The 25,718-nt window shown below is 40.4% G+C and overlaps 1 protein-coding gene across 2 annotated transcripts; it reads right to left on the bottom strand.

Annotated features, from left to right (window-relative positions):
* Positions 1-1,861: 1,861 nt before the first annotated feature.
* LOC109879242 (myosin-7-like) lies at positions 1,862-25,131 on the bottom strand. Of its 2 annotated transcripts, none has more exons than XM_031805096.1 (40): positions 25,071-25,131; positions 24,878-24,920; positions 21,275-21,483; positions 20,961-21,104; positions 20,713-20,869; positions 20,591-20,618; positions 20,391-20,496; positions 19,977-20,069; positions 19,806-19,869; positions 19,617-19,715; positions 17,549-17,652; positions 17,315-17,453; positions 17,098-17,216; positions 16,749-16,898; positions 16,021-16,191; positions 15,524-15,833; positions 14,716-14,786; positions 14,338-14,543; positions 12,991-13,114; positions 11,969-12,105; positions 11,623-11,878; positions 10,567-10,809; positions 10,313-10,489; positions 10,055-10,200; positions 9,863-9,953; positions 9,384-9,773; positions 9,112-9,238; positions 8,893-9,011; positions 8,606-8,802; positions 7,972-8,155; positions 7,065-7,230; positions 6,832-6,956; positions 6,428-6,736; positions 5,564-5,767; positions 5,167-5,463; positions 4,925-5,029; positions 4,728-4,823; positions 4,501-4,635; positions 2,360-2,407; positions 1,862-1,975 (listed from the first exon to the last, which is right to left on the bottom strand). In XM_031805096.1, the coding sequence occupies exons 3-39, from the start codon at positions 21,473-21,475 to the stop codon at positions 2,387-2,389; spliced, it is 5,811 nt and encodes a 1,936-aa protein (XP_031660956.1). In that variant the 5' UTR covers positions 21,476-21,483; positions 24,878-24,920; positions 25,071-25,131; the 3' UTR covers positions 1,862-1,975; positions 2,360-2,386. The 2 variants fall into 2 exon arrangements, with proteins under 2 accessions (XP_031660956.1, XP_031660957.1); XM_031805097.1 differs by having other exon boundaries at positions 24,878-24,917; positions 25,071-25,101.
* Positions 25,132-25,718: the final 587 nt, after the last annotated feature.

Below are 25,718 nucleotides of genomic sequence, written 5' to 3'. Positions count from 1 at the left end.
TAGTATACTGCCCTGGATTCATTCATTTGCTTTGTCTGTCTGTCTGCCTGCCTGCCTGTCTGTCTGCCTGGATTCATTCATTTTCTATGTCTGCCTGCCTGCCTGCCTGCCTGCCTGTCTGTCTGCCTGGATTCATTCATTTTCTTTGTCTGCCTGCCTGCCTGTCTGTCTGCCTGGATTCATTCATTTTCTTTGTCTGTCTACCTGCCTGCCTGTCTGTCTGCCTGGATTCATTCATTTTCTTTGTCTGCCTGCCTGCCTGTCTGCCTGGATTCATTCATTTTCTTTGTCTGTCTGTCTGCCTGGATTCATTCATTTTCTTTGTCCGTCCGTCTGTCTGTATGTATTCCATTTGTTACCACAGAGATTGACATTAAGTGTCAACAGAACAGTTGGGCAAGTTGAGCCTGGTCTGTCGTCGCCCTATTGGCTAGCTGATTTTTTAATCATTTTTTTACTGAAAACAAACAATTATCTCCCCCTACATTTAAGTGAAAGATTAACAACGTGTGGTATTTCTGTGTGTAAACAACTAATTTAAACAAGTAAATAATAACTACTCATCAAGGTATTTGTAAGTATGACACCGGAACTCATGTTGTTGACATGGCATGGGCCGTGACACCAATTCAGTGCCTTTTAAGATGTGTAACCTGGTGAAGAAAATCTTTTGATTTCACCTCATTTGATCATTCTGTCATAACGAGCTCATGTCTTAATCAAAAACACGTTTACATTTAAAATAAATCAATAATAGACTATTTTAAGTGCCCAATAAAGTAACAGAGTTGACCGTAATAGGGTTGACGATTTCATCTTAAATCAGCCATAAATCCTGGCTTGTTAGCTACCATTACGTGACGTGTGTACAACACCCGTGGAATATGGCCTGTGTCAGTAAACATCTGTAAAAAAAGCCTAATGAAATTGTTGCCTGTAGAGCTGGTTAGTCTGTTTTCATGTTATCCAGAGGTAAACAAATCATCGGCCAGAGCGTCAAGTGTGCCCTCCGAGAGTGAAACGAGATGGGTGGGGCTAAAGCTTCAGAGGGTGTGAAGGATGCTGAATGGGTGTAGACAAAGAAGAGCTCTCCACTAGGTACCAAAACATCCAAGGGCCATTTTCTCCAAAGTGAGGTTACAAGTTTATCAACTTTCTAAGCAGAATGACTTTCCCATTGTTCCTCAAATGTAGTGTATAATCTACCATGTTGTATCTCTGAGTCCCTACTTTTATCCAATGCAAAAAAAATGTTTTTCCAAATGTTGCTTCATAAAACCGAATCCAGGTGGTGGGTTACATATTTTACACACACAGTGAAAATACAATATTTCAAGAGTCATATTAAAATTATTAATTTAATTTAATTATTAATGTAATTGTGTGCTAGGAATATTTTACTTTGTTCTACTATAATACACATAAGTGAATTTGTTCCAATCCTATGGGGGAACTTTGTACAAAAAGTGCTGTAATTTCTAAACGGTAACCCCGATTTGGATAGAAATCCCCTCAAATGAAAGCTGACGGTCTGCACTTTAACCCCAGAGTCGTTGTACCATTTCATATCCAAAGTGCTGGAGTACAGAACCAAAACAAACACATAAAACATGCACTGTCCCAATACTTTTGGAGCTCACTGTATTACTACAATATTATAATAATGTAGGCGATACATGTATCTGTTAAACGTCTTTTTCTCTGGTACCATTTGAGGTAAGTTATCAATATATTCTATTAAAATCAGTGTTTACATAATTCCTATTCTTAATAGCATCAACACAAACTCTTTACGTCTATACCAGACATGAAAAAACCTTTTTCGCACACAGCGTAACATATTACAAGCAATACACAGAGATGCAATTTCAATTGTCTTTATTCCGCTCATGTTACATGGAGAATAGAGAGAAACTAAAGTCAGGAGATTTTCAGAACGGTCCGTCTGAGAGCTTCACTCTTCATCGTGTCCTTTCTGTGGCAGAAGGTAGATAAAGGTTGTGAAAATTAGCTCTATATTCTGGAAACATTTTGTATTTTATACTTTGTGTCATTTACATTTCAAGACCCAATGAGGCAACTCCAATGAGTGTTTATGCTGCACTAAAACACTGTTCATTGAATAAAACATTTACACCAACTGTGTTTTCTAACAAATTCACTTTGTTATTATTAGCAACATTTAAAGGTGCAATGATGTCAAATCAAATAATTAAATTAACATTAAATTCATTTGGCTATTGCTTTAATTTCAACTACTGTCCTTATTACAATAAACATCTCCAAAAAAACGATGTAATTGCATTGTAAGTGACCACTGAAACCAGGAAGTGTGCAAATGATAACCAAAGCAACTGACCTGGGAGCAGGATCACAACTCTATGTCTCACTCCTCATCCTTTCCTTTCTGTGACAGAGAAGATAGATTGTCTATGAGATGTGTAATCCTACTGGAAAACCTTTATTTTGTCATATACGTTACAATTACAATAAGCTTCAACAGGTAAGTAGTATACACTTGGAATGAACTATGAACATCATGTTGTCCCCATACAGATACCAACCCTGTACTGGTCCTGCTTCTCCTTAGATCTGCTATGTAATCAATTCAAAGTTTACAATACCTTTTATAGTTGCAATATTGTCCAATGAACAATTCAAGTAAAATTAACAGTAGTTTAATTTGATTCTTAAACTGTAGATATTACATCAAATCTGTTAGTTTTTTTAAATGGTCCCAGTTCCTTTAGATCCTGTGTATTACCATGGTAGTAGCTACATAGGTAGGTACAGTGGTATTACCATGGTAGTAGATACATAGGTAGGTACAGTGCTATTACCATGGTAGTAGATACATAGGTAGGTACAGTGCTATTACCATTCCTACATAGGTAGGTACAGTGGTATTACCATGGTAGTAGATACATAGGTAGGTACAGTGGTAGTACCATTCCTACATAGGTAAGTACAGTGGTATTACCATGGTAGTAGCTACATAGGTAGGTACAGTGGTAGTACCATTCCTACATAGGTAGGTACAGTGGTATTACCATGGTAGTAGATACATAGGTAGGTACAGTGCTATTACCATGGTAGTAGATACATAGGTAGGTACAGTGCTATTACCATGGTAGTAGATACATAGGTAGGTACAGTGGTAGTACCATTCCTACATAGGTAGGTAGAGTGGTATTACCATGGTAGTAGATACATAGGTAGGTACAGTGCTATTACCATGGTAGTAGATACATAGGTAGGTACAGTGCTATTACCATTCCTACATAGGTAGGTAGAGTGGTATTACCATAGGTAGGTACAGTGCTATTACCATGGTAGTAGCTACATAGGTAGGTACAGTGGTAGTACCATTCCTACATAGGTAGGTACAGTGGTATTACCATGGTAGTAGCTACATAGGTAGGTACAGTGGTAGTACCATTCCTACATAGGTAGGTACAGTGGTATTACCATAGGTAGGTACAGTGGTAGTACCATAGGTAGGTAGAGTGGTATTACCATAGGTAGGTACAGTGGTAGTACCATAGGTAGGTAGAGTGGTATTACCATAGGTAGGTACAGTGGTAGTACCATAGGTAGGTACAGTGGTAGTACCATAGGTAGGTAGAGTGGTATTACCATAGGTAGGTAGAGTGGTAGTACCATAGGTAGGTAGAGTGGTATTACCATAGGTAGGTAGAGTGGTAGTACCATAGGTAGGTAGAGTGGTATTACCATAGGTAGGTACAGTGTTTCAGTGGAATTTGCAGTGTAGGTACATATTCTTACTAAAGACCAAATTCAGTAAGTGAAAGCATGAATATCAATGTTGCGTAGTGGTTTTATTACATACAGTATAATTGTTAGTAATTATAATGCTATGGGTAATCACCCTATAACATAATACTCTTCAGTGATGTTCTACCGAGGGAATGACTTGAAGCTATGATAGACACAAGGTTGACAAATCAAAGTTGATATTGAAGTTGTCCTTTAATTTGAATGAGTTTATCAAATAAATGAACGTCTGGCACTGCAACAGGTATGAAGTATAAATCTGTGACTGTTATTACACTGTACGTACTTATAAAACTACCATGGAAATATATTTCATGTTAAGTGGGGGCCTTTTTTTTTCTTCAGGAAATGTATCTATGAAACCGTTGGGACCATTAGCAGTTGGCTATTACGTTTAGAGTTGATCCTGTCTTGTATAGTTTTAGAACACAATGGATGCCCGCAAATGAATTCATATAAACGTAGCTATTCAGATGTTAAATGATATTATGGCTATTGGATATCATATGCCTTAAAAGGCTTCAGCCATTCATTACATGGGGGGGGAGTCATTAAATCCGTGCTTCTACACCTGCATTGCTGTTTGGGGTTTTAGGCTGGGTTTCTGTACAGCACTTTGAGATATCAGCTGATGTACGAAGGGCTTTATAAATACATTTGATTTGAAATTATAATTCATTAAAGATTAAAACAGCAACTACTGACCTTGGAGCCGACATCCCGACTCTTGGCTCTCATCTTATTGACCTGAGACTCAGCAATATCAGCCCTCTCCTCTGCCTCATCCAGTTCATGCTGAATCTTGCGGAATTTGCCCAAATTGGAATTGGCTTGTTCCTCCTGTGAAAAAGAATATGGATGATTTAGTCTCTAGCAATCGCAACAATTCATAAATGATGCATCAGTTGGACGATGAAAGGTTTTATACTTACAGCCTCCTCTGCTGTTCTCTTGAAGGATTTGACCTTCAGCTGCAGTTTGTCCACCAGGTCCTGCAGACGGCTCAAATTTTTACGGTCTTCCTCAGTCTGCACCAGTAAGTAAACAAGGGGGAAAACAAGGGTCATATATTAAGCTTCATTTTATTCATAGTTCATAGTTCATAGTTCATAGTGCAACTTTGATGTACCTGGTAGGTGAGTTCCTTGATGCGTCTCTCATATTTACGGACTCCTTTCACAGAATCGCCACTTCTCCTTTGTTCACTTTCCACTTCAGTCTCTAGCTCCCTCACCTAGTAAAATATAACGGATGTTAACTTTATTTCCAATCATGTCGTTACAATGACATTCAACATTGAAGCTAGAAATATGAATTAATATTTATTTATTTATTTATAGAATACAAGGTAGGTTAGTCTCAAACACTTACTCTGGCCTCCAGCTTCTGGATCTGCTTCTTGCCTCCCTTCATGGCAATTTGTTCAGCTTCATCCAGGCGGTGCTGCAGGTCCTTAATGGTCTGCTCCATGTTCTTCTTCATGCGCTCCAGGTGAGAACTGGTGTCCTGCTCCTTCTTCAGCTCCTCTGCCATCATGGCAGCATCAGTAATGGCCTTCTTGGCCTTCTCCTCAGCGTTTCTGCACTCCTGGACTGCCTCCTCCACTTCAGTCTGAAGCTGGGATGTGTCGCCCTCTAGCTTCTTCTTCTGGCTCAACAGACTGGTGTTCTACACATATGTTTTAAGGAATTACTTTCATATTATCTTCAACATTTTCAAGTTGTGTATATTTAGTAAGGCTATCTATTGTTGTCTATCAATGCCTTACCTGAGAGTGCAGTAGCTGAACTCTCTCACTAACATCCAGCAGTTCCTGCTCGGCCAGTTTGCGGCCTCTCTCAGTCTGCTCAACCATGGCTCTCAGCTCATCCAGTTCAGCCTGCATCAGGTTGTTGCGTCTCTCCACAATGGCAATGTTCTCCTTCAGGTCATCACCACCACGTAGAGCATCATCCAGCTGCAGTTGAGAATCCTGTGGAGAGAATTTTGGTTTTGTTAGAAAGAGGTCCCCCAAATGACCCCAGGTCTGTTTGACAATCGTTGTTTTTGGCTTGGTCTTCATAATAAACAATGTAGTAGGTATTGTGTTTAAGATTAAATCAGGATTGCGGTCAATTCCACTAATTCAATTCTAATTCAATTCCATCTCCCTGTAAATTTAATTCAATTAAAATTCAAGTTTAGTCTTTAAAATCAGAGATAATTCAATTCCAAGAATGTAATTCTCAATTATCCCAAACAATTATATATGTTTTACCTTTATTTAACTAGGCAAGTCAGTTAAGCACAAATTCTTATTTTCAATAATTGTTTAGGAACAGTGGGTTAACTGCCTTGTTCAGGGGCAGAACAGCAGATTTTTATCTTGTCAGCTCTGGGATTTGATTTAGCAAACTTTCGGTTACTAGTCCAACGCTCTGACCACTAGGCTACCTGCCGCCCTCTTACACAAATATGAAATTGATTTACAATTCAAACAGTCCTATTATTATTATAACTTGGTCATGAAATTAGAATTTAATTCAAACTAAATTCAAGAATTTAATTCAACCTAAATTCAAGAATTGAATTGTAATTTCTAATTAAATTGGAATTGACCCCAACTCTGGATTAAATGCTGTGGAAGTGTTACCTTCAGATGGGCATGAAGACCCTTAAGTTGCTTCTGGGCCTCTCCTGCCTGCCTGTTAGCCTGGCTGAGCTGGATCTCCATCTCATTGAGATCTCCCTCCATCTTCTTCTTCAGCCTGAGAGCTTCATTCCTGCTGCGAGTCTCTGACTCCAGGGAGCTCTGCAGGGTATCCACCACTCTCTGTTGGTTCCTCTTATTCATCTCCATCTCCTCATCCTTCTCCACCAGTTTGCGCTCAATGTCAGCTTTGACCTGGTTGTACTCCAGCTGTGCTCTCAGGATCTTGCCCTCCTCGTGCTCGAGGGAGCCCTATGGGAACAACACACATTGTATGTAAAATATTCTAGTATTTTAGCCTTAGTAAATGGTGTCTATCCCTACCAGTAAATATCTTCCAGTCTCACCTCAGCTTCCTCTAGTGCAGTCTGTATCTCAGCCTTCTCCTGCTCCAGCTGTTTACGGACCTTCTCCAGCTCATGGATGCTTTTTCCTCCCTCACCAAGTTGCTCAGTCAGATCAGAAATTTCCTCTGTGTGGGGGAGAAAAAGACAAATGTACATCAGTATCTTGTGATAACAAATCTCTGTAATAATATTGAAATGATTGGCTGAAATGGCAATAATACTGATGCTCTGACCTTGTAGGTTCTTGTTCTCTCTCTTCATGGTCTCCAGATGATCCAGAGACTCCTCATAAGAGTTCTTGAGTTTGAAGAGCTCAGTGCTGAGAGATCTGGCCTCTTTCTGGGAGCTTTCCAGCTCAGTCTGAGACTCCTCAAACTTCTGCTTCCATTCAGCCAGGACCTAGTAGAATCACACAGGTATTGTAAATGGTTTGAATAAACAGCATATGATTATTTGCACCTGTACTTAGCCTATCTGTAAACAGCCCATCTACCTACCTCATCCCCATACTGGTATTTATTTATTTTGCTCCTTTGCACCCCAGTATGTCTACCTGCACATTCATCTTCTGCCAATCTACCATTCCAGTGTTCAATTATATATTATATAGCTATATTGTAATTACTTCGCCACCGTGGCCTATTTATTTCCTTAACTTACCTAATTTGCACTCACTGTATATAGACTTTTTGTTTTCTTTTTTTCTACCATACTATTGACTGTATGTTTGTTTACTCCACGTGTAACTCTGTGTTGTTGTTTGTGTCGAATTGCTACGCTTTATCTTGGCCAGGTCACAGTTGCAAATGAGAACTTGTTCTCAACTGGCCCACCTGGTTAAATAAAGGTGTTCTCAACTAGCCTACCTGGTTAAATAAAGGTGTTCTCAACTAGCCTACCTGGTTAAATAAAGGTGTTCTCAACTAGCCTACCTGGTTAAATAAAGGTGTTCTCAACTAGCCTACCTGGTTAAATAAAGGTGTTCTCAACTAGCCTACCTGGTTAAATAAAGGTGTTCTCAACTAGCCTACCTGGTTAAATAAAGGTGTTCTCAACTAGACTACCTGGTTAAATAAAGGTGAAATAAAAAAAAATAAAAAAAAGATCATGTATTGTAATAAAAGTGTCCCATAATAATACCTTGTCGAAGTTCCTCTGCTTCTTGTCCAGAGCGGCAGCAGCCGCATTGGATCTCTCCACATCCACCATGAGATCTTCAATCTCATTCTGGAGTCTGTGTTTAGTCTTCTCCAGGGAGGAGCATTTAGCATTAACAGCTTCCACAGCTTCCTCTGCATCCTGCAGACGCTGAGCCAGCTTCTTCCTAGATCGACATGGATGGGAAGCTCATTTCAGAGCATCTGATTTTATTTCTCTCTCTCTATGTATCTCTATATATATAATGGCCAGCTTCTTCCTAGATCGACATGGATGGGAAGCTCATTTCAGAACATCTGATTTTATTTCTCTCTCTCTATGTATCTCTATATATATAATGGCCAGCTTCTTCCTAGATCGACATGGATGGGAAGCTCATTTCAGAGCATCTGATTTTATTTCTCTCTCTCTATGTATCTCTATATATATAATGGCCAGCTTCTTCCTAGATCGACATGGATGGGAAGCTCATTTCAGAGCATCTGACTTTATTTCTCTCTCTCTATATATATAATGGTTGTTTATCACGTAATTCATGTATCATTCATCATATACTGTTGTGCATCGCTCATTCAGCCAAGGTTGAATAGCCTTGAAAGAAAGAAAACATCCTTACTTTGCCTCTTCAAGCTCCTCGGTCTTCTGGATGGCATCAGTTTCATACTTGGTTCTCCACTGAGCCACTTCAGCATTAGCCTTGGACATGCCGCGCTGCAGCTCAGCCTTGGCCTCCTGCTCCTCCTCATACTGCTCCCTCAGCAGGTCCGAGTCATGGCGAGCAGACTGCACTGCATGGGCGAGTGCGTTCTTTGCCTTGGAAAATAAATGTCAAAAAATAACATGTAGTTATGCCGCAGGATGAAAGTAGTTGGATAGCAGATTCTACATTTATTGTATAAATACCTTGACTTCCTCCTCCAGTTGTCTCTTGAGGTCTTCAATCTGCTGAACATTGGACTGCTTACCCCTGGTCAGTTGGGAGACCAGAGAGTCCTTCTCCTCCAGTTGTCTGGCAAGTTCACCTGTTTTCATCGATTTTTAATTATTTAAACCAGTCTCTTATTGTGGATGTGGCTATTCATTGTAGCGGTTTGTGTGAATGTTCATGTTAAGTTGTTGTACCGTTCTCAGTTTGAAGCTTTGCTTTCTGCATGGTGAAATCATTGATGGATCGCTGTCCTTCTTCAGCTTTCGTCCTGTATTCACTCATCTGGTCCTCTAGAGTGCGGCACATTTTCTCCAAGTTTGTCTGAAAATGTGTTTTAAAAAATAGATATAATGCAGCAAAACCTTCATAGATCATATCTCTGAAACTAAGGACATGTGCAGTGCCATTTGCGATATCTATCTGATCTCATAAAATGCTTGTATTTCATAATGATTAATCCACTGACCTTAGTCTTGACAATCTGCTCCATGTTGGAGACCACGTCATCTAGCTCCAGCCTGAGCTCACTCTTCTCCTTCTCCAGCTTCTGCTTCACTCTCTGAAGGTTGTCAATCTGCTCTCCCAGGTCAGCTACACTGTCAGCATTTTTCTTCCTCAGAGTGGCAGCTGTAGCCTCATGCTGCAGAGTAGCCTCTTCAAGGTCTCTACGCACCTTCTGGAACTCAGCCTCCCTCTTCTTGTTCATCTCAATCTGGGAAGCAGTGGCTCCTCCAGCCTCCTCCAGCCTCTCGCTGATCTCTTCCAGCTCTCTGGACAAGTCTGCCCTCTGTTTCTCCACCTTGGCACGGGCAGCTCTCTCGGCCTCCAGCTCTTCCTCCAGTTCCTCAATGCGGGCCTGAAATGGTCGGAATTCAACTTTTCTGGTAAAAGCAGAACATAATCAAGTGTAACAGAAAGATATTTTCACCGATAATATTGGAATACCTGCAACTCCTTCAGTTTCTTCTGAAGCTGAGCACTCATTGCCTGCTCATCCTCAATCTTACTGCTGAGTTGGCTCATCTCAAAGTCCTTCCTGATGAGTGAAAATGATTAATTATTTTTTGGGGAGTTGTGGTCTTTTCTGCTAAAAAATAATATTAGTATGTAAACAGTTGAATTGATTTGTGATCTTACTTCTTCATCCTCTCCTCCATCTGCTGCTTGTCGTTCTCCAGGTCCATTAGGCTCTCCTGGGTCAACTTCAAATCTCCCTCCAGCTTTCTCTTGGCTCTCTCAAGGTCCATCCTCACCTTCTTCTCCTGCTCCAGAGAGCCTTCAAGCTGATAAAGGATATATTAAACAATATTAGGAGTAAACCATTTACTGTAGCCTATTGTGTTAGGATATGACTAAATATGTTGTCATTTTTATCAAGACTAATTCGATTCTCACGTCATCAACTTGCTGTTCCAGTTTGGCTTTGGCCTTGGTCAGCGTGTTGACCTTGTCCTCCTCACTCTGCAGGTCATCCAATGTTTGCTGATGAGCCTCCTGCAGAGCCTTCTTCTCCTTGGTCAGCTTAGCAATGATTTCATCCAGAGCTGCCATCTCCTCAGTCAGGTTTTTAACCTAAAAGAAACACTTGTGTCATTACACTTATCATCATCCAGAGTTTTAACAACCCAAGAATGAAGAGAAACTTTGACCTTGTTCTCTGTGGCGTGCTTCTCCTTCTCCACTTTAGCCAGAGTGAGCTCCAGATCATCAATGTCCTTCTTGAGTTCTGAGCACTCATCCTCCAGCTTCCTCTTCTTAGCAGTCAGCTCTGAATTCATCTCCTCCTCATCCTCCAGCCTCTCGGTCAGCTCTTTGGCTTTGGCCTCGAGCTGGATCTTATTCTTGATCAGCCCCTCACATCTCTCCTCAGCATCACCTAGAGTGTCTTCTGACTGTCAACGTGTCAATATATTGTAAGTATATATCAAATCCTGTCCAATTTCAGAAATTTGGTTGGTTTGTAAAATATTCTGTATTAATTAATTGTCTGACATATCGATTTATCAAATCATGTCTCATCCCTCTCTTGTTTTTTTCTCTTTGTGAATCCCAAACCAGTCCCTTCCCGTAGTAAGCCCTCAATTTGCACGTTCACAAGTGTCTCCTCCATATTCACAAAGCCGAGGGAGTGAAAATTAGAGACCCTCCGACCCTTTGACCAGCCCCTCCGTAGGCTCCAGGGCAAAGCGCTATCCCAACATGCATCGGAATATGTTTGGACTTGGCCCAATGTCATATGAAATAATGCAAAGTCTCGCCTAATGATATGACACCAGCATTTGTTTGTGTCTTATTTTCAAAGTGTGAAACATGTAACAAAATGAAATGTTTAACTGTTATTGAGGTTTAGATTTAGTTAATCTTGTATCTTATTATATCTTGAAAGAATTTATAAAATACATTTTCATTATTGTACTTTTTTCCTTAAATTGCATCATTGAAGTCACGAACGTGTCCTGTAGTTGATCGGGTTTATTGATTATTATTATTATTATCCTACTCTGCTCTGGAAGTCACCCTTTGAGTTTTGCAGTGTGGCAACAGATGAACCTTCAAAGGAGTTAAAGCTGGTTTGGGATTGTGCCTCAGTCATGCTAAGAACTCGAAAGGCCTTTTTTTTTTTTACAAAGGATGCGAATGCAACAAAAGGGACTAGTGCCGTTAAAGTTAAATCAAAGTAGTTTAGCAATGTGTCTTTTACTCACAGACAGGACTGCCATTTGCAGGTCGTTCTTCTCTTGGAGAAGGGAGACCATCTTCTCTTCCAGCTCCTTTCTACGGGCGTCCGTTTTAGCAAAAAGCTCTTTAAGCTTCAGGAATTCTTCCTTCATGTTGGCCATCTCTTTCTCAGTCTCTGCTGAAACCAGCAGAGGTTTGATCTTAAAGAACATCTTCATCCAGGGCCAATTCTTGACGCCCATGAAGGCACGAATGTTCCATTGGATCACAAGCAAGGCGTCCCTGTGAAATTGTTATAAAATTAGCTTGTCATACAACCTTTTCCACCTCCACCATATTGTCTGCAGAAGTTCTATCTATTGTTTTTCCAACCTGCGGTCAACAATTTTCTGGAACTCAATCCTGGCAAGTAGACCACGTGCTCTGGCCTGCATGCCGGTGATGATGAGAGCAAGACGGTCATCTCTCATCTCCTCAAGGGTACCCAGGAGACCAGCCTTGAAGAACACCTAATAAAGAGAGAGAGAGATAAAGGTGTGTATATATGCAGTACACATCAATGATTTTACAGATCACAGAATTCCATTCAGATCAGCAGGGGTCAGCCAATGAATTATATTCCTTAGCATTCAGTAACAGCAGCCAATTAATTATATTCCTTAGCATTCAGTAACAGCAGCCAATTAATTATATTCCTTAGCATTCAGTAACAGCAGCCAATTAATTATATTCCTTAGCATTCAGTAACAGCAGCCAATTAATTATATTCCTTAGCATTCAGTAACAGCAGCCAATGAATTATATTCCTTAGCATTCAATAACAGCAGACAATGAATTATATTCCTTAGCATTCAGTAACAGCAGCCAATTAATTATATTCCTTAGCATTCAGTAACAGCAGCCAATGAATTATATTCCTTAGCATTCAATAACAGCAGACAATTAATTATATTCCTTAGCATTCAGTAACAGCAGCCAATTAATTATATTCCTTAGCATTCAGTAACAGCAGCCAATTAATTATATTCCTTAGCATTCAGTAACAGCAGGTGGCGGTAAATCACCAACTATGTTGCTTTTATACTTCTAGATTGTGCACTCCAGCTTAGTAGGTGCTAGTATGAACCTTTTCAGTTTATTTACGAACTTCCAATAATACACACATGGAAGTTGACCTCTTTAAAATAGATTGTCCTCAATGGCGCTGATCATTCTATCATAGAAGTGGCCATTGCATCAGTTCTCTAGTACAACTCTGTGGGTATTGCTCAGGTTGGCCTGGTTTTGGTGATAGTGGTGTAATGGCAATATGTTGCTAGGACCCTTTAGTTGGTCCTATCTTTCCCTCCTGATCCAACAGGCCATATTGCCTTCCGTCTATTTAGAGAACTTACCTTAGTGTGTCCTAATCTGTACTGGGTGTGGTCAATGTCCAGAGAGCCCAGCAGTTTTTCGGCCGCCTTCACGTTGTCAATGAACTGACCCTCAGGGATGGCATTTGGATTGAGGATGCGGTATCTGAATGAAAATCACCAAACAATTGTCTTCAATATTCATTACAAGTCAAAAGTTTGACACTCATTCCAGGGTTTTTCTTTATTTTTACTATGTTCTACATTGTAGAATAATAGTGAAGACATCAAAACTATAAAATAACACATATGGAATCATGTAGTAACCAAAAAAGTGTCAAACAAATCAAAATATATTTGAGATTCTTCAAAGTAGCCACCCTTTGTCTTGATGACAGCTTTGCACACACTTGGCATCCTCTCAATACTTTAATATATTGTTGGTACTTTGTATATTGTTGGTTACTACATGATTCCATATGTGTTATTTCATAGTTTTTATGTCTTCACTATTATTCTACAATGTAGAAAATAGTTGTAAAATAGTTGTAAAATAGTTGTAAAAAACTTGTAAAAAACTTGTAAAAAACTTGAATGAGTTGACTGGTGCTGTACGTTTTATTTCACTTAATTTGAACATTCTTTCATAAACAGCACATCTTAACAAAAACATGTTTTCCCATCTCAAAAGGTAAAAAAAAAAAAGACTATCATAAGTACTATCATTAAGTCTCAAATAAAGTGATAGGGTTGACGACTTAATCTTCAATCATTCATAATTCGCCTTGTAAGGGGGGAATGGAAGCTTATTGTGTGCAACAGGGAAGGGCAATTGAATGCAATCTTCACAAGGAAATGGACATTTCTAGCCTGTCTATCTATGGCTAACAGTGTTGACATGTTGTGCTTCACCCACTCCGTTTCCCACCACAAAACATCAGAAAATGAGCAAAAAGAGTAGAACCAGCTCATCTACTTTTACACTATTGGATGTCCATGTTGTTTTTCTTCTCATTTTTGAAGGAACAGTTTCAGTTCGGTTCATGTAACAGACCTTCACATTATTATTATTATTATTATTATTATTATTATTATAAATAATACTCTTCAGATATCAAAGCAACAAACTAGGGCTTTAGAATTATGGTGAAAACTTGGATTAATGTTGCTATTGAGTTGGTTAAAATCTTCCCGAGAGGTCGCATAGGATGCACATCTTAAGGAATTCTGTACTTTAGCAAATCTGATTTATTGAATTTTCCATGTGGACTATATTAAAGGGCACTTCATTTAATCTAAACGGGCTTAAAACAATTTCTACTTAAATTGTCAAAGGGACTCAAAAGGCCCTCCTTTCCTGTTAGAAAGAAAATATATAACCTTATTTACCTTTGTTTGAAGTCAGCATACAGGATCCTGTTGGGGAAGCCCTTTCTGCAGATCCTGATGCCTTCCAGCACACCGTTACAGCGTAGCTGGTGCATGACCAGAGGATTCTCCATGGCCCCAGGAGTCTTGGTCTCGTTGGGGATGAGGCAACGCACAAAGTGAGGGTGAGTAGACCTCAGGTTGGTCATGAGTTTACCCAAGTTCTCCTGTCAGTATGACAAATGTAGAATTCTCCATCAGTGAATGAGTCTCAAGAGTACCTCACGAGTCACAATGGCATTAAATGCTAACATGCCAATCCACAACATACTGACATCTCAAATGTAATGTAATATGGTGCTATGTGAAAAGCTAGATTAATGTTCATGTCAGATCTACCCTGTGCAGTGCAGACACCGTCTGGAAGGAAGAGCCTTTCTTCTTCTTTCCTCCAGCCGCTTTGTCTTCACCTGATAACCACAGAACACTTAGATTATACATGTTGTTATTGTCTTCACCTGATAACCACAGAACAATTAGATTATAGATGTTGTTATTGTCTTCACCTGATAACCACAGAACAATTAGATTATAGATGTTGTTATTGTCTTAACCTGATAACCACAGAACAATTAGATTATAGATGTTGTTATTGTCTTCACCTGATAACCACAGAACAATTAGATTATAGATGTTGTTATTGTCTTCACCTGATAACCACAGAACAATTAGATTATAGATGTTGTTATTGTCTTCACCTGATAACCACAGAACAATTAGATTATAGATGTTGTTATTGTCTTCACCTGATAACCACAGAACACTTACATTATAGATGTTGTTATTGTCTTCACCTGATAACCACAGAACACTTAGATTATAGATGTTGTTATTGTCACATACACCGGATAGGTGCAGTGAAATGTTTTGGAGTAAATTAGTTTTAAGTGCCTTACTCCATGTCGGTTCAGGTATTCGAACATTTAACCTTTCGTTAACTGCCCCAACACTCTAACCGCTAGGCTACTTGTCGCTCCTCTTTCGTTAACTGCCCCAACACTCTAACCGCTAGGCTACTTGTCGCTCCTCTTTCGTTAACTGCCCCAACACTCTAACCGATAGGCTACTTGTCGCTCCTCTGTTCTATCATGCCAAATGTTATTTACTTTAGTGGTTTGTAGTCTTAGCAGATAGAAACATATAGTACCTCCTTCTGCACCAGCATAGCTTGCAAAGAGATTGGACAAGAACTTAAGACTTGACTTCTGGAACAGTCCGACCACAGTCTCATTCAGCGGGTCCTTGTTCTTCACCAGCCAGTTACCGATGTTGTAGTCAACAGTGCCAGCGTAGTGAACCAGGGAGAAATGGGCTTCCGGTCTTCCCTTGACAATCTTGGGTTTCTGGAAACATGCGTTTTTTCCCAGATGTGTGTCATACAGCTTAGCTTTGAATGTAGAATCACTGGCCTTGGGGAACATGCACTCCTCTTCAAGGATGGACATGATACCCATGGGCTGGTGGAAGGAGTGGAAATCCATTAGTACTAAGGGAAAAGCATAGTGATTAAATATCAGAATCATTTGTCTATGAAGATTTCCCTTGTAATGCTCATTTTAAAAAGTACTCCCGTTAAATGTTTTGAAATCTCAAAGATAACTCAGGACACTTCATATAAACTACTACAAAACTGAAGACACCAACCCTTTCAATGAGGTCAATGCAGGCAGCCAAGTCCATGCCGAAGTCAATGAACTCCCAGACGATGCCCTCTTTCTTATACTCTTCCTGCTCCAGCACAAACATGTGGTGGTTGAAGAACTGTTGCAGCTTCTCATTAGTGAAGTTGATGCACAGCTGCTCAAAGGTGTTGAACTGGAATAGAAGCTCGTAGTTACTTCATGTTGCTGTGATGTTTTATCATTTTATGATGTGTTCTTTTTGTTGTTGTTGTTGTTGTATTTTACCCCCATTTTCTCCCCAATTTTGTGATATCCAATTGCGATTCAATTACGATCTTGTCTCATCGCTGCAATTCCCCGAGGGGGTTTGGGAGAGGTGAAGGTCGAGTTGTGCATTCTCCGAAACATGACCCTCCAAACCATTCTCCTTAACACCCGCCTGCTTTACCCAGAAGCACCAATGTGCCAGAGGAAACACTAATCAACTGACGATAGAAGTCAACCTGCAGGCGCCTGGCCTGACACAAGGAGTCGCTAAAGCGCAATGAGCCAAGTAAAGTCCCCCTAGGCCAAACCCTACTGTAACCCGGACGAACACTGGGCCAATTGTGCGCCGCGCTATGGGACTCCCGATCATGGACAGTTGTGACACAGCCTGGGTTCGAACCCTTGTCTGTAGTGACCGCTGCGCCACTTGGGAGGCCCATGATTGGTTATTTTTACGAAATATAGCCTACATCAAACACTCACATCAAAGATCTCAAAGCCAGCAATGTCCAGCACACCAATGTAATGCTGCCGAGCGTTCTTGGTGTCCAGAGTAAGGTTGATTCTTATCACCATCCAGAGGAACATGTTCTCGTAAATTTTCTTTGACAGTGCACCAATAGAGTAGTACACCTATAAAATATAGAGAGAAAATGAATTACTAAAACATAGGTTCAACATGAACGAATAGGGACAGTTTCCCAGACACAGATTAGGCCTAATCTTGGACTTAACATCCTGCTCAATGGGGGAATTAAAATATTAGCAACTCTAAACAGAAGTTTTCACAATTATTAGCTTCTGGAAATGTACAACGTTTTTTTAGACTCACCTGGTCGACACTCTGACCTTTGGTGACCCATTCATTTCCTACTTTGACCCTTGGGTGACACAGCCCCTTGACTAGGTCCGCAGAGTTCAGGCACATCAGATATGCGACTTTGTCAACATCTGGAAAGGAAAGGTTTTATGGTTGTAGGAGGAGGCATTCTGACCGTTCGATTTTTCAAAGATCCTATATATTAAAGTGAGAGGTTTTATTTCCTCACCCTCAGTGCCATCAGATTCTGCTTGCTCCTCCCTCTGCTTGTTCTTAAACTTCATGTTGCCGTAGTGCATTATGGCCCCAGTCAGCTTGTAAATGCCATTAATCTCTTCTTGAGAGAAGCCCAGCACATTAAAGGCATCCTAGTTCAGAATAAAATAACATTTTTGCATTGGATAGAAAGTTGGACAGATGAGCAAGGTGAGATAAATGTAAATTGTCATGAAAATTGACTTACATCAGTAGCCATTAGCTCATCAGAATCATCAATGGAAGTTACTTTAATCTCGCCTTGGGAGATGAAGGCGTAGTCATAGGGATTGCTGGTGATGAGGAGCATCTCTGAAAAGATTTCAACAGCACAGTTGAATGTGTTTAGGGTACTGTTTATTATGCATTGTTTCTCAATCTTTTTTTTTGTAACTGTGGCAGCTAATTTAACTGACAACAGTAACATCTCAAGGACTGGTGCTGGTCCACAGACCTGAGGTTGAGAGTAGAGGTCGACCGATTAATCGGAATGGCCGATTAATTAGGGCCGATTTCAAGTTTTCACGACAATCGGTAATCTGCATTTTTGTACACCGATTATGGCCGATTACATTGCACTCCACGAGGAGATTGTGTGGCAGGCTGACTACCTGTTACACGAGTGCAGCAAGGAGCCAAGGTAAGTTGCTAGCTAGCATTAAACTACCTGTTACACGAGTGCAGCAAGGAGCCAAGGTAAGTTGCTAGCTAGCATTAAACTACCTGTTACACGAGTGCAGCAGGAGCCAAGGTAAGTTGCTAGCTAGCATTAAACTACCTGTTACACGAGTGCAGCAAGGAGCCAAGGTAAGTTGCTAGCTAGCATTAAACTACCTGTTACACGAGTGCAGTAGAAGCCAAGGTAAGTTGCTAGCTAGCATTAAACTACCTGTTACACGAGTGCAGCAAGGAGCCAAGGTAAGTTGCTAGCTAGCATTAAACTACCTGTTACACGAATGCAGTAGAAGCCAAGGTAAGTTGCTAGCTAGCATTAAACTACCTGTTACACGAGTGCAGCAGGAGCCAAGGTAAGTTGCTAGCTAGCATTAAACTACCTGTTACACGAGTGCAGCAGGAGCCAAGGTAAGTTGCTAGCTAGCATTAAACTACCTGTTATGTGAGTGTAGCAGGAGCCAAGGTAAGTTGCTAGCTAGCATTAAACTACCTGTTACACGAGTGCAGCAGGAGCCAAGGTAAGTTGCTAGCTAGCATTAAACTACCTGTTACACGAGTGCAGCAGGAGCCAAGGTAAGTTGCTAGCTAGCATTAAACTACCTGTTATGTGAGTGTAGCAGGAGCCAAGGTAAGTTGCTAGCTAGCATTAAACTACCTGTTACACGAGTGCAGCAGGAGCCAAGGTAAGTTGCTAGCTAGCATTAAACTACCTGTTATGTGAGTGTAGCAGGAGCCAAGGTAAGTTGCTAGCTAGCATTAAACTTATCTTATAAAAAAACAATCGATCTTCACATAATCACTAGTTAACTACACATGGTTGATGATATTACTAGGTTAACTAGCTTGTCCTGAGTTGCATATAATCAAAGCGGTTAATTTATCAGCGAATCACTTTGCTTAACAGGTGATGATGTAACAAGCGCATTCGAGAAAAAAGCACTGTTGTTGCACCAATGTGTACCTAACCATAAACATCAATGCCTTTCTTTAAAATCAATACACAAGTATATATTTTTAAACCTGCATATTTAGTTAATATTGCCTGCTAACATGAATTTCTTTTAACTTGGAAATTGTGTCACTTCTCTTGAGTTCTGAGCAACAGAGTCCGGGTATATGCAGCAGTTTGGGCTGCCTGGCTCGTTGCGAACTGTGTGAAGACCCTTTCTTCCTAACAAAGACCGTAATTAATTTTCCAGAATTTTCCATAATTATGACATATCATTGAAGGTTGTGCAATGTAACAGCAATATTTAGACTTAGGGATGCCACCCGTTAGATCAAATACGGAATGGTTACATATTTCACTGAAAGAAATTATAGTTTCTGGATTTGACCATATTAATGACCAAAGGCTCATATTTCTGTGTGTTATTATGTTATAACTAAGTCTATGGTTTGATATTTGAAATAGTCCTATAATTCCTATAATAACTACAACCTAAAACTTCTTACCTGGGTACATTGAAGACTCATATTAAAAGGAACCACCAGCCGATACCAATAATCGGTATCGGCGTTGAAAAATCATAATCGGTCGAACTGTTATTGAGAGGCACTGATATAGTGTTCAGTACCTAATTGAGTGGTCTATTACTCACCTAGCAGTTCTGGTTTCTTTTGGGACAGAATCTGGTAGAAGATGTGGTAGTCTCTCTCAGCCTTGAGCTGGAAAGTGACACGTGACTTTTCCAGAAGATCTGATATGCATGAAAAAGTGAATGTGTATTGTATGAATCTGTTGTCAAAAGAGATTTGTTTAAACCTGATCAAATTGAACTTTTACTTACAAGTCTCAATGTCAGCAGAGGACAGCTTCCCAGTGACTCCAAAATGAATTCGGATGAATTTACCCTGTAAGGTTTTACCAACATATTAATGAATAGGTACATATGCACCTGACAATATGATGGTAGGATTTGATAAAAAGACATGTTCTCAAACAAGAGGGACAAACGTACGAATCGGGAGGAGTTGTCATTCCTGATGGTCTTGGCATTACCAAACGCCTCCAGTGCAGGATTGGCCTGGATGATTTGATCCTCCAGAGTCCCCTACAAAACCAACATCCATATTATCATGTTACATTTCTGTCATGAATATCTCAATGTATTATTTTTATTGTACCTTTATTTAACCTTATTTAACTTTATTTAACCAGGCAAGTCAGTTAAGAACAAATTCTTATGTTCAATGACAGCCTAGGAACAGTGGGTTAACTGCCTTGTTCAGGGGCAGAACCTTGTCAGCTCTGGGGTTTGAACTTGCAACCTTCCAGTTACTAGTCCAACGCTCTAACCACTAGGCTACCCTGCTGCGCAATGAATTTGTTCAACATGCTCATGCAGCCAGGAAGTGTTTCATTTAGGATGGACCTTCTTTTCTTCAGCTGCACTTTTCTTCCCAGCAACAGCAGCAATGCTGGCGAAGTACTGAATGACTCTCTTGGTGTTCACAGTCTTTCCAGCACCGGATTCTCCACTGGGAATGGAAATACAAATGTGGATTTTTCAACATTTCTCCTAATTGGAAATAGCCTCATAATTGATAAAAACCTTTTGGTTGAGGTGCTTACGTGATGAGGACAGACTGGTTTTCCCTGTCTGTTGAAAGAAAATGGATTATCAGTAAATAGCACTTTACCAAATAATAGTTTGATGTTTTAAATGTACTTAGAAAACAACAGTTGCATTTTACCTGATAGCATGTACTGGTAGGCGTTGTCTGAGACGGAGAACACATGAGGAGGAGCTTCAGTCCTCTTCTTGCCTCTGTAAGCATTGACAACAGACTGATCGTACACCGGCAGCCACTTGTAGGGGTTGACAGTGACACAGAACAGCCCTGAGTAGGTCTGTGGAAGACGCGAGAAAGGTGCAGATTGAAGTTCTATTCATTTGAATCGATGTTTTGATATAATGGAGAGCAGGCAGGTCATTACTTACGTAGATCATCCAGGCTGCGTAACGCTCTTTGAGGTTAAACAGCACAGCGGGCTCGTGCAAGAAGGTGAACATCGCCATGTCCTCAATTTTATCAAACTTTGGCGGGTTCTGGGGGTGGCAGTCAATCTCCTTCACGACAACAGTCTGAAAGAAGAGTAAATTACATTTCCACAGTTTATTTTTCATTTCATTTTCAAAGTACAGCGGTATTCTATTTAATAATCAGTAAAGGAAAAATAACATTAATCATTATATAGACTACATATTGTTCCTGTTGTCTAGCCACGGTAAAAGCATTTTATTAAAACATTCACCTTCCCGAACTCCGTGTTAACTGTGATTTTGTCCCCATCTCTGGTGGTGATTGTGCCCTTGACGTACTCAACCTCAGGGTCAGGCACATAGCACTCCCTTTTTATGTCAAAGGGTCTAGTCTGGCATTCCATCCTCTCCTTGTCTGGTTTACGCAGAAAGGGAGCTGCTGCCCCGAACTCCTCCATAACCATGTCCCCCATCCTGAAATCTGGACAGGGAGGAACAGACGATATCTACATCCATCCACAGTTTCATTCAAGATATCCCATTCTGATATCCCATTCTGACATTAGTAGTAGTAAGGCCAGCAGCATTACCACCCTGCATACCACTGCTGGCTTGCTTCTGAAGCTAAGCAGGGTTGGTCCTTTTTGTTAAACAAAAAACCCAGACATATGGCAGCAGATCCACAAGGTCTGCCATGAGAGGTGACTGTATAGTTCCCCTAAGGAAAAGCACCTTTAGTAAATCTGCATTCTCTGTGAGAGCTTCCCATGTCTGGAATACACTGCCATCAGACACACATAACTGCACCACATATCACACTTTTACAAAATGCTTGAAGACATGGCTAAAGGTCAATCAGATTTGTGAACATGGTCCCTAGCTGAGTGTTGCCGCTCTCCATGTTGTCTGTTGTCTGTAGCTTGTGAGGTGTGGAAACACTTTGTTGCTTTTATGAATTTTGTCTTGCTGCTTTTTGTTTTATGCTGCTCTGTCTGTATGCTACGTCTTGCTTGTCCTATGTTGCTCTGTCTGTATGCTATGTCTTGCTTGTTCTATGTTGCTATTGTCTATATTGTAATTGTTTTTAATAACCTGCCCAGGGACTGCGGTTGAAAATTAGCCGGTTGGCTAAAACCGGCACTTTTACTGAAATGTTGATTAATGTGCACTGTCCCTGTAAAAATAAAAATAAACTCAAACTCAGTCCCTGGATGGGAGACCAGATGCTGCTGGAAGTGGTGATGGAGGGCCAGTAGGAGGCACTCTTTCCTCAGGTCTAAAAATTAATATCCCAATGCCCCAGGGCAGTGATTGGTTACATTTCTTTGTGTAGGGTGGTCTTTCAGATGGGATGTTAAACGGGGTGTCCTGACTGTCAGTGGTCACTAAAGATCCCATGGCACTTATTCTAAGAGTAGGAGTGTTAACCCTGGTGTCCTTGCTAAATTCCCAATCTGACCATCATGACCACCTAATCATCACCAGTTTACAATTGGCTCATTCATCCCCCCTGTAACTATTCCCCAGGTTGTTGCTGTAAATGAGAATGTGTTCTCAGTCAACTTAGATGGTAAAATAAGGGTTAAATAAAAAAATAGTTTTAAAATAATATTTATTCTGTGCAGTCTGAATTGATTTGCAGTTTTGTTTCACACTGAATACGTGTTTTTGTGGAGTACAATGCTAAAGAAGACAGTTTATTTACATCACAGGGATTGGCCCTTCAGTCTTAGAATCATTAGGTAATAGTTAATTCTGTATAAAGGCCTTCAGTCTTAGAATCATTAGGTAATAGTTAATTCTGTATAAAGGCCTTCAGTCTTAGAATCATTAGGTAATAGTTAATTCTGTATAAAGGCCTTCAGTCTTAGAATCATTAGGTAATAGTTAATTCTGTATAAAGGCCTTCAGTCTTAGAATCATTAGGTAATAGTTAATTCTGTATAAAGGCCTTCAGTCTTAGAATCATTAGGTAATAGTTAATTCTGTATAAAGGCCTTCAGTCTTAGAATCATTAGGTAATAGTTAATGTTGTATAAAGACCTTCAGTCTTAGAATCATTAGGTAATAGTTAATGCTGTATAAGTCAATTCCATTTGAATGAGATGCTGACATGGTTTATTTTGTGTTAATGGGTTGTGGTTATACAGTTATAATGTATTGTCATTACTGTTATATGTATGAGTCCTTATAATGTTTCATAATTCAACATATATGTTGTCTTTCTATATGACAATTTACAATAGGTTCTACATGACTGGTAATAACTCCAGCTTCTTGTAATAGAATACTGCATCCAATACTTGCTAATACGAGCCAAGTTACAATTCTCAGTAAGTCAACATTGGTGTTAGAAGTGGAATGGTGGTCATGAGGGAACGCGCAGACAGCCGTGTGAGGGGGGCTAGAAGTGGATTGGTGGTCATGAGGGAACGCGCAGACAGCCGTGTGAGGGGGGCTAGAAGTGGTCGAAGCACTGGGATGCTTCTTTCCTGTTCAGAGCTGGATGGGTAACGAGCCTCACTAATGTGAGCCATGTTACAATTCCCCCTAAGTGAGGTAACCCTATCAGTGCGATGTGTTTGCCTTTTCTCCCCAGCGCCCCGGGTTCGTTTCCCTGCCCCGCTGTTCGCGGGTTCGTTTCCCTGCCCCGCTGTTCGCGGGTTCGTTTCCCCGCCCCGCTGTTCGCGGGTTCGTTTCCCTGCCCCGCTGTTCGCAACAATACTTACATATTATAAGCAGTTCATAGTCACTTATGGCAAGTCTTATAATGCTTAATGATCGTGTCATAATAATATTTGTATGGCTTCAATAAAATGTTACTCTTGGCTAGGATTCTCAATTGGTGTTCTGGTTGAAATACACACTGATCTCAAGCTAGAGAGACTGACCTGACCTGAATATCAAGTTGATCTCAAGCTAGAGAGACTGACCTGACCTGAATAACAAGTTGATTACAAGCTAGAGAGACTGACCTGACTTGAATATCAAGTTGATCTCAAGGTAGAGAGACTGACCTGACCTGAATATCAAGTTGATCTCAAGCTAGAGAGACTGACCTGACCTGAATATCAAGTTGATCTCAATCTAGAGAGACTGACCTGACCTGAATATCAAGTTGATCTCAAGCTAGAGAGACTGACCTGACCTGAATGACAAGTTGATCTCAAGCTAGAGAGACTGACCTGACCTGAATATCAAGTTGATCTCAAGCTAGAGAGACTGACCTGACCTGAATATCAAGTTGATCTCAATCTAGAGAGACTGACCTGACCTGAATATCAAGTTGATCTCAAGCTAGAGAGACTGACCTGACCTGAATGACAAGTTGATCTCAAGCTAGAGAGACTGACCTGACTTGAATATCAAGTTGATCTCAAGCTAGAGAGACTGACCTGACCTGAATATCAAGTTGATCTCAAGCTAGAGAGACTGACCTGACCTGAATATCAAGTTGATCTCAATCTAGAGAGACTGACCTGACCTGAATGACAAGTTGATCTCAAGCTAGAGAGACTGACCTGACCCGAATGACAAGTTGATCTCAAGCTAGAGAGACTGACCTGACCTGAATATCAAGTTGATCTCAAACTAGAGAGACTGACCTGACCTGAATGACAAGTTGATCTCAATCTAGAGAGGGTGACTCTGACACATGTCGAGGTGAAATTTCGTGATTTTTAACAAGTTGATCTCAAGCTAGAGAGACTGCTGTCTTCAGTCCTCAACACGTGCTCTTCAATTCATTGCAGATACAGTTAAGGAAACTATAAAATCTATTTCTCAACAAAGAAAATGCATGCCGTGACTTTAAATATATATATATGTAGGCCTATGCCTTAGTCAACCTTAGTGTAGAAGTTTACGTTCCTTACCTGTTGTTGGTCAGACCTCTTGGTTTGGTAGAAAGGATCTCTGCTGAGAATGAAATAGACAAATACAAAGACCAGCATCAATCACCTGACCAGCTATGTATTTGCTGATTGGTGCCTTGTGATGCTGTGGGAATCATCGTTGTTAGGTCCTTTAATCATTATGTTCCTCATCCGACGGCCTCCATGTGCTTACCTGTAGGATGACAGTCCTGTGCTTTGTGTCTCCCTGGTCTGTTTCTCTCCAGACCGGCATCCCCCTTTATAAAGGCTGTTGTTCAGCCCTATATGGAGATGAGCCGATAAAAAAGTCACTCTGATTATTTTAAAAGATCTGTATTTGGAAGTAGAGGTGTGTGTAGAAGGCAGGCTATCAACGAGGGCAGAGGAGGGGACAAAACCCCCCCAGGGTGCGTAACCCTTTGTTTATGGCTTCCTGATGACAATAGCACCCTCCTCCGCAGGTCAGTCTGACACCATGTACATCCAAGTATGATGCATGTATGGTATGTATGTTTGAGCAAGGACAGAATGACAATCTCATGTTCATTTGTATCATGTAATCGTGCTTTTAAATAAAGCATTCCTAATGTTCATACTATGGATCATTTAGCTATTTGAGTTTGAATTTTAGGACCCCTGTAGGTTTGATCAAATATTGAATTTAGCCTTTACTACTATAGCACATAGAAACGCATTGAATAGCACATTCCTAAATAGGAAAAAGACAGTCAAATCATAAATAGTAGGGAATACGGTTTTGAAGTGTCTGTGCTAATTCTAGGAGATTTATAAAAATGCTAAATAGTTTTTAGTTTTTTTGACATGTTGAACTCTTTTTGGG

Source organism: Oncorhynchus kisutch, linkage group LG25 (genome assembly GCF_002021735.2).
Source record: "Oncorhynchus kisutch isolate 150728-3 linkage group LG25, Okis_V2, whole genome shotgun sequence".
NCBI lineage: Eukaryota > Metazoa > Chordata > Actinopteri > Salmoniformes > Salmonidae > Oncorhynchus > Oncorhynchus kisutch.
Note: the sequence above shows the minus strand (reverse complement) of the source record. Positions and strands in the feature narration are given on the sequence as shown.

What these genes read in the sequence shown, in the direction of transcription:
- LOC109879242 (XM_031805096.1), bottom strand. Translation starts at nt 21,475, where the DNA reads ATGGGGGACATGGTTATGGAGGAGTTCGGGGCAGCAGCTCCCTTTCTG. An exon ending in AAGGTCAGAGTGTCGACCAG is followed by an intron (nt 16,899 to 17,097) that starts GTGAGTCTAAAA and finishes TATATTTTATAG; the next exon opens with GTGTACTACTCTATTGGTGC. An exon ending in AGCACGCCACAGAGAACAAG is followed by an intron (nt 10,490 to 10,566) that starts GTCAAAGTTTCT and finishes TGTTTCTTTTAG; the next exon opens with GTTAAAAACCTGACTGAGGA.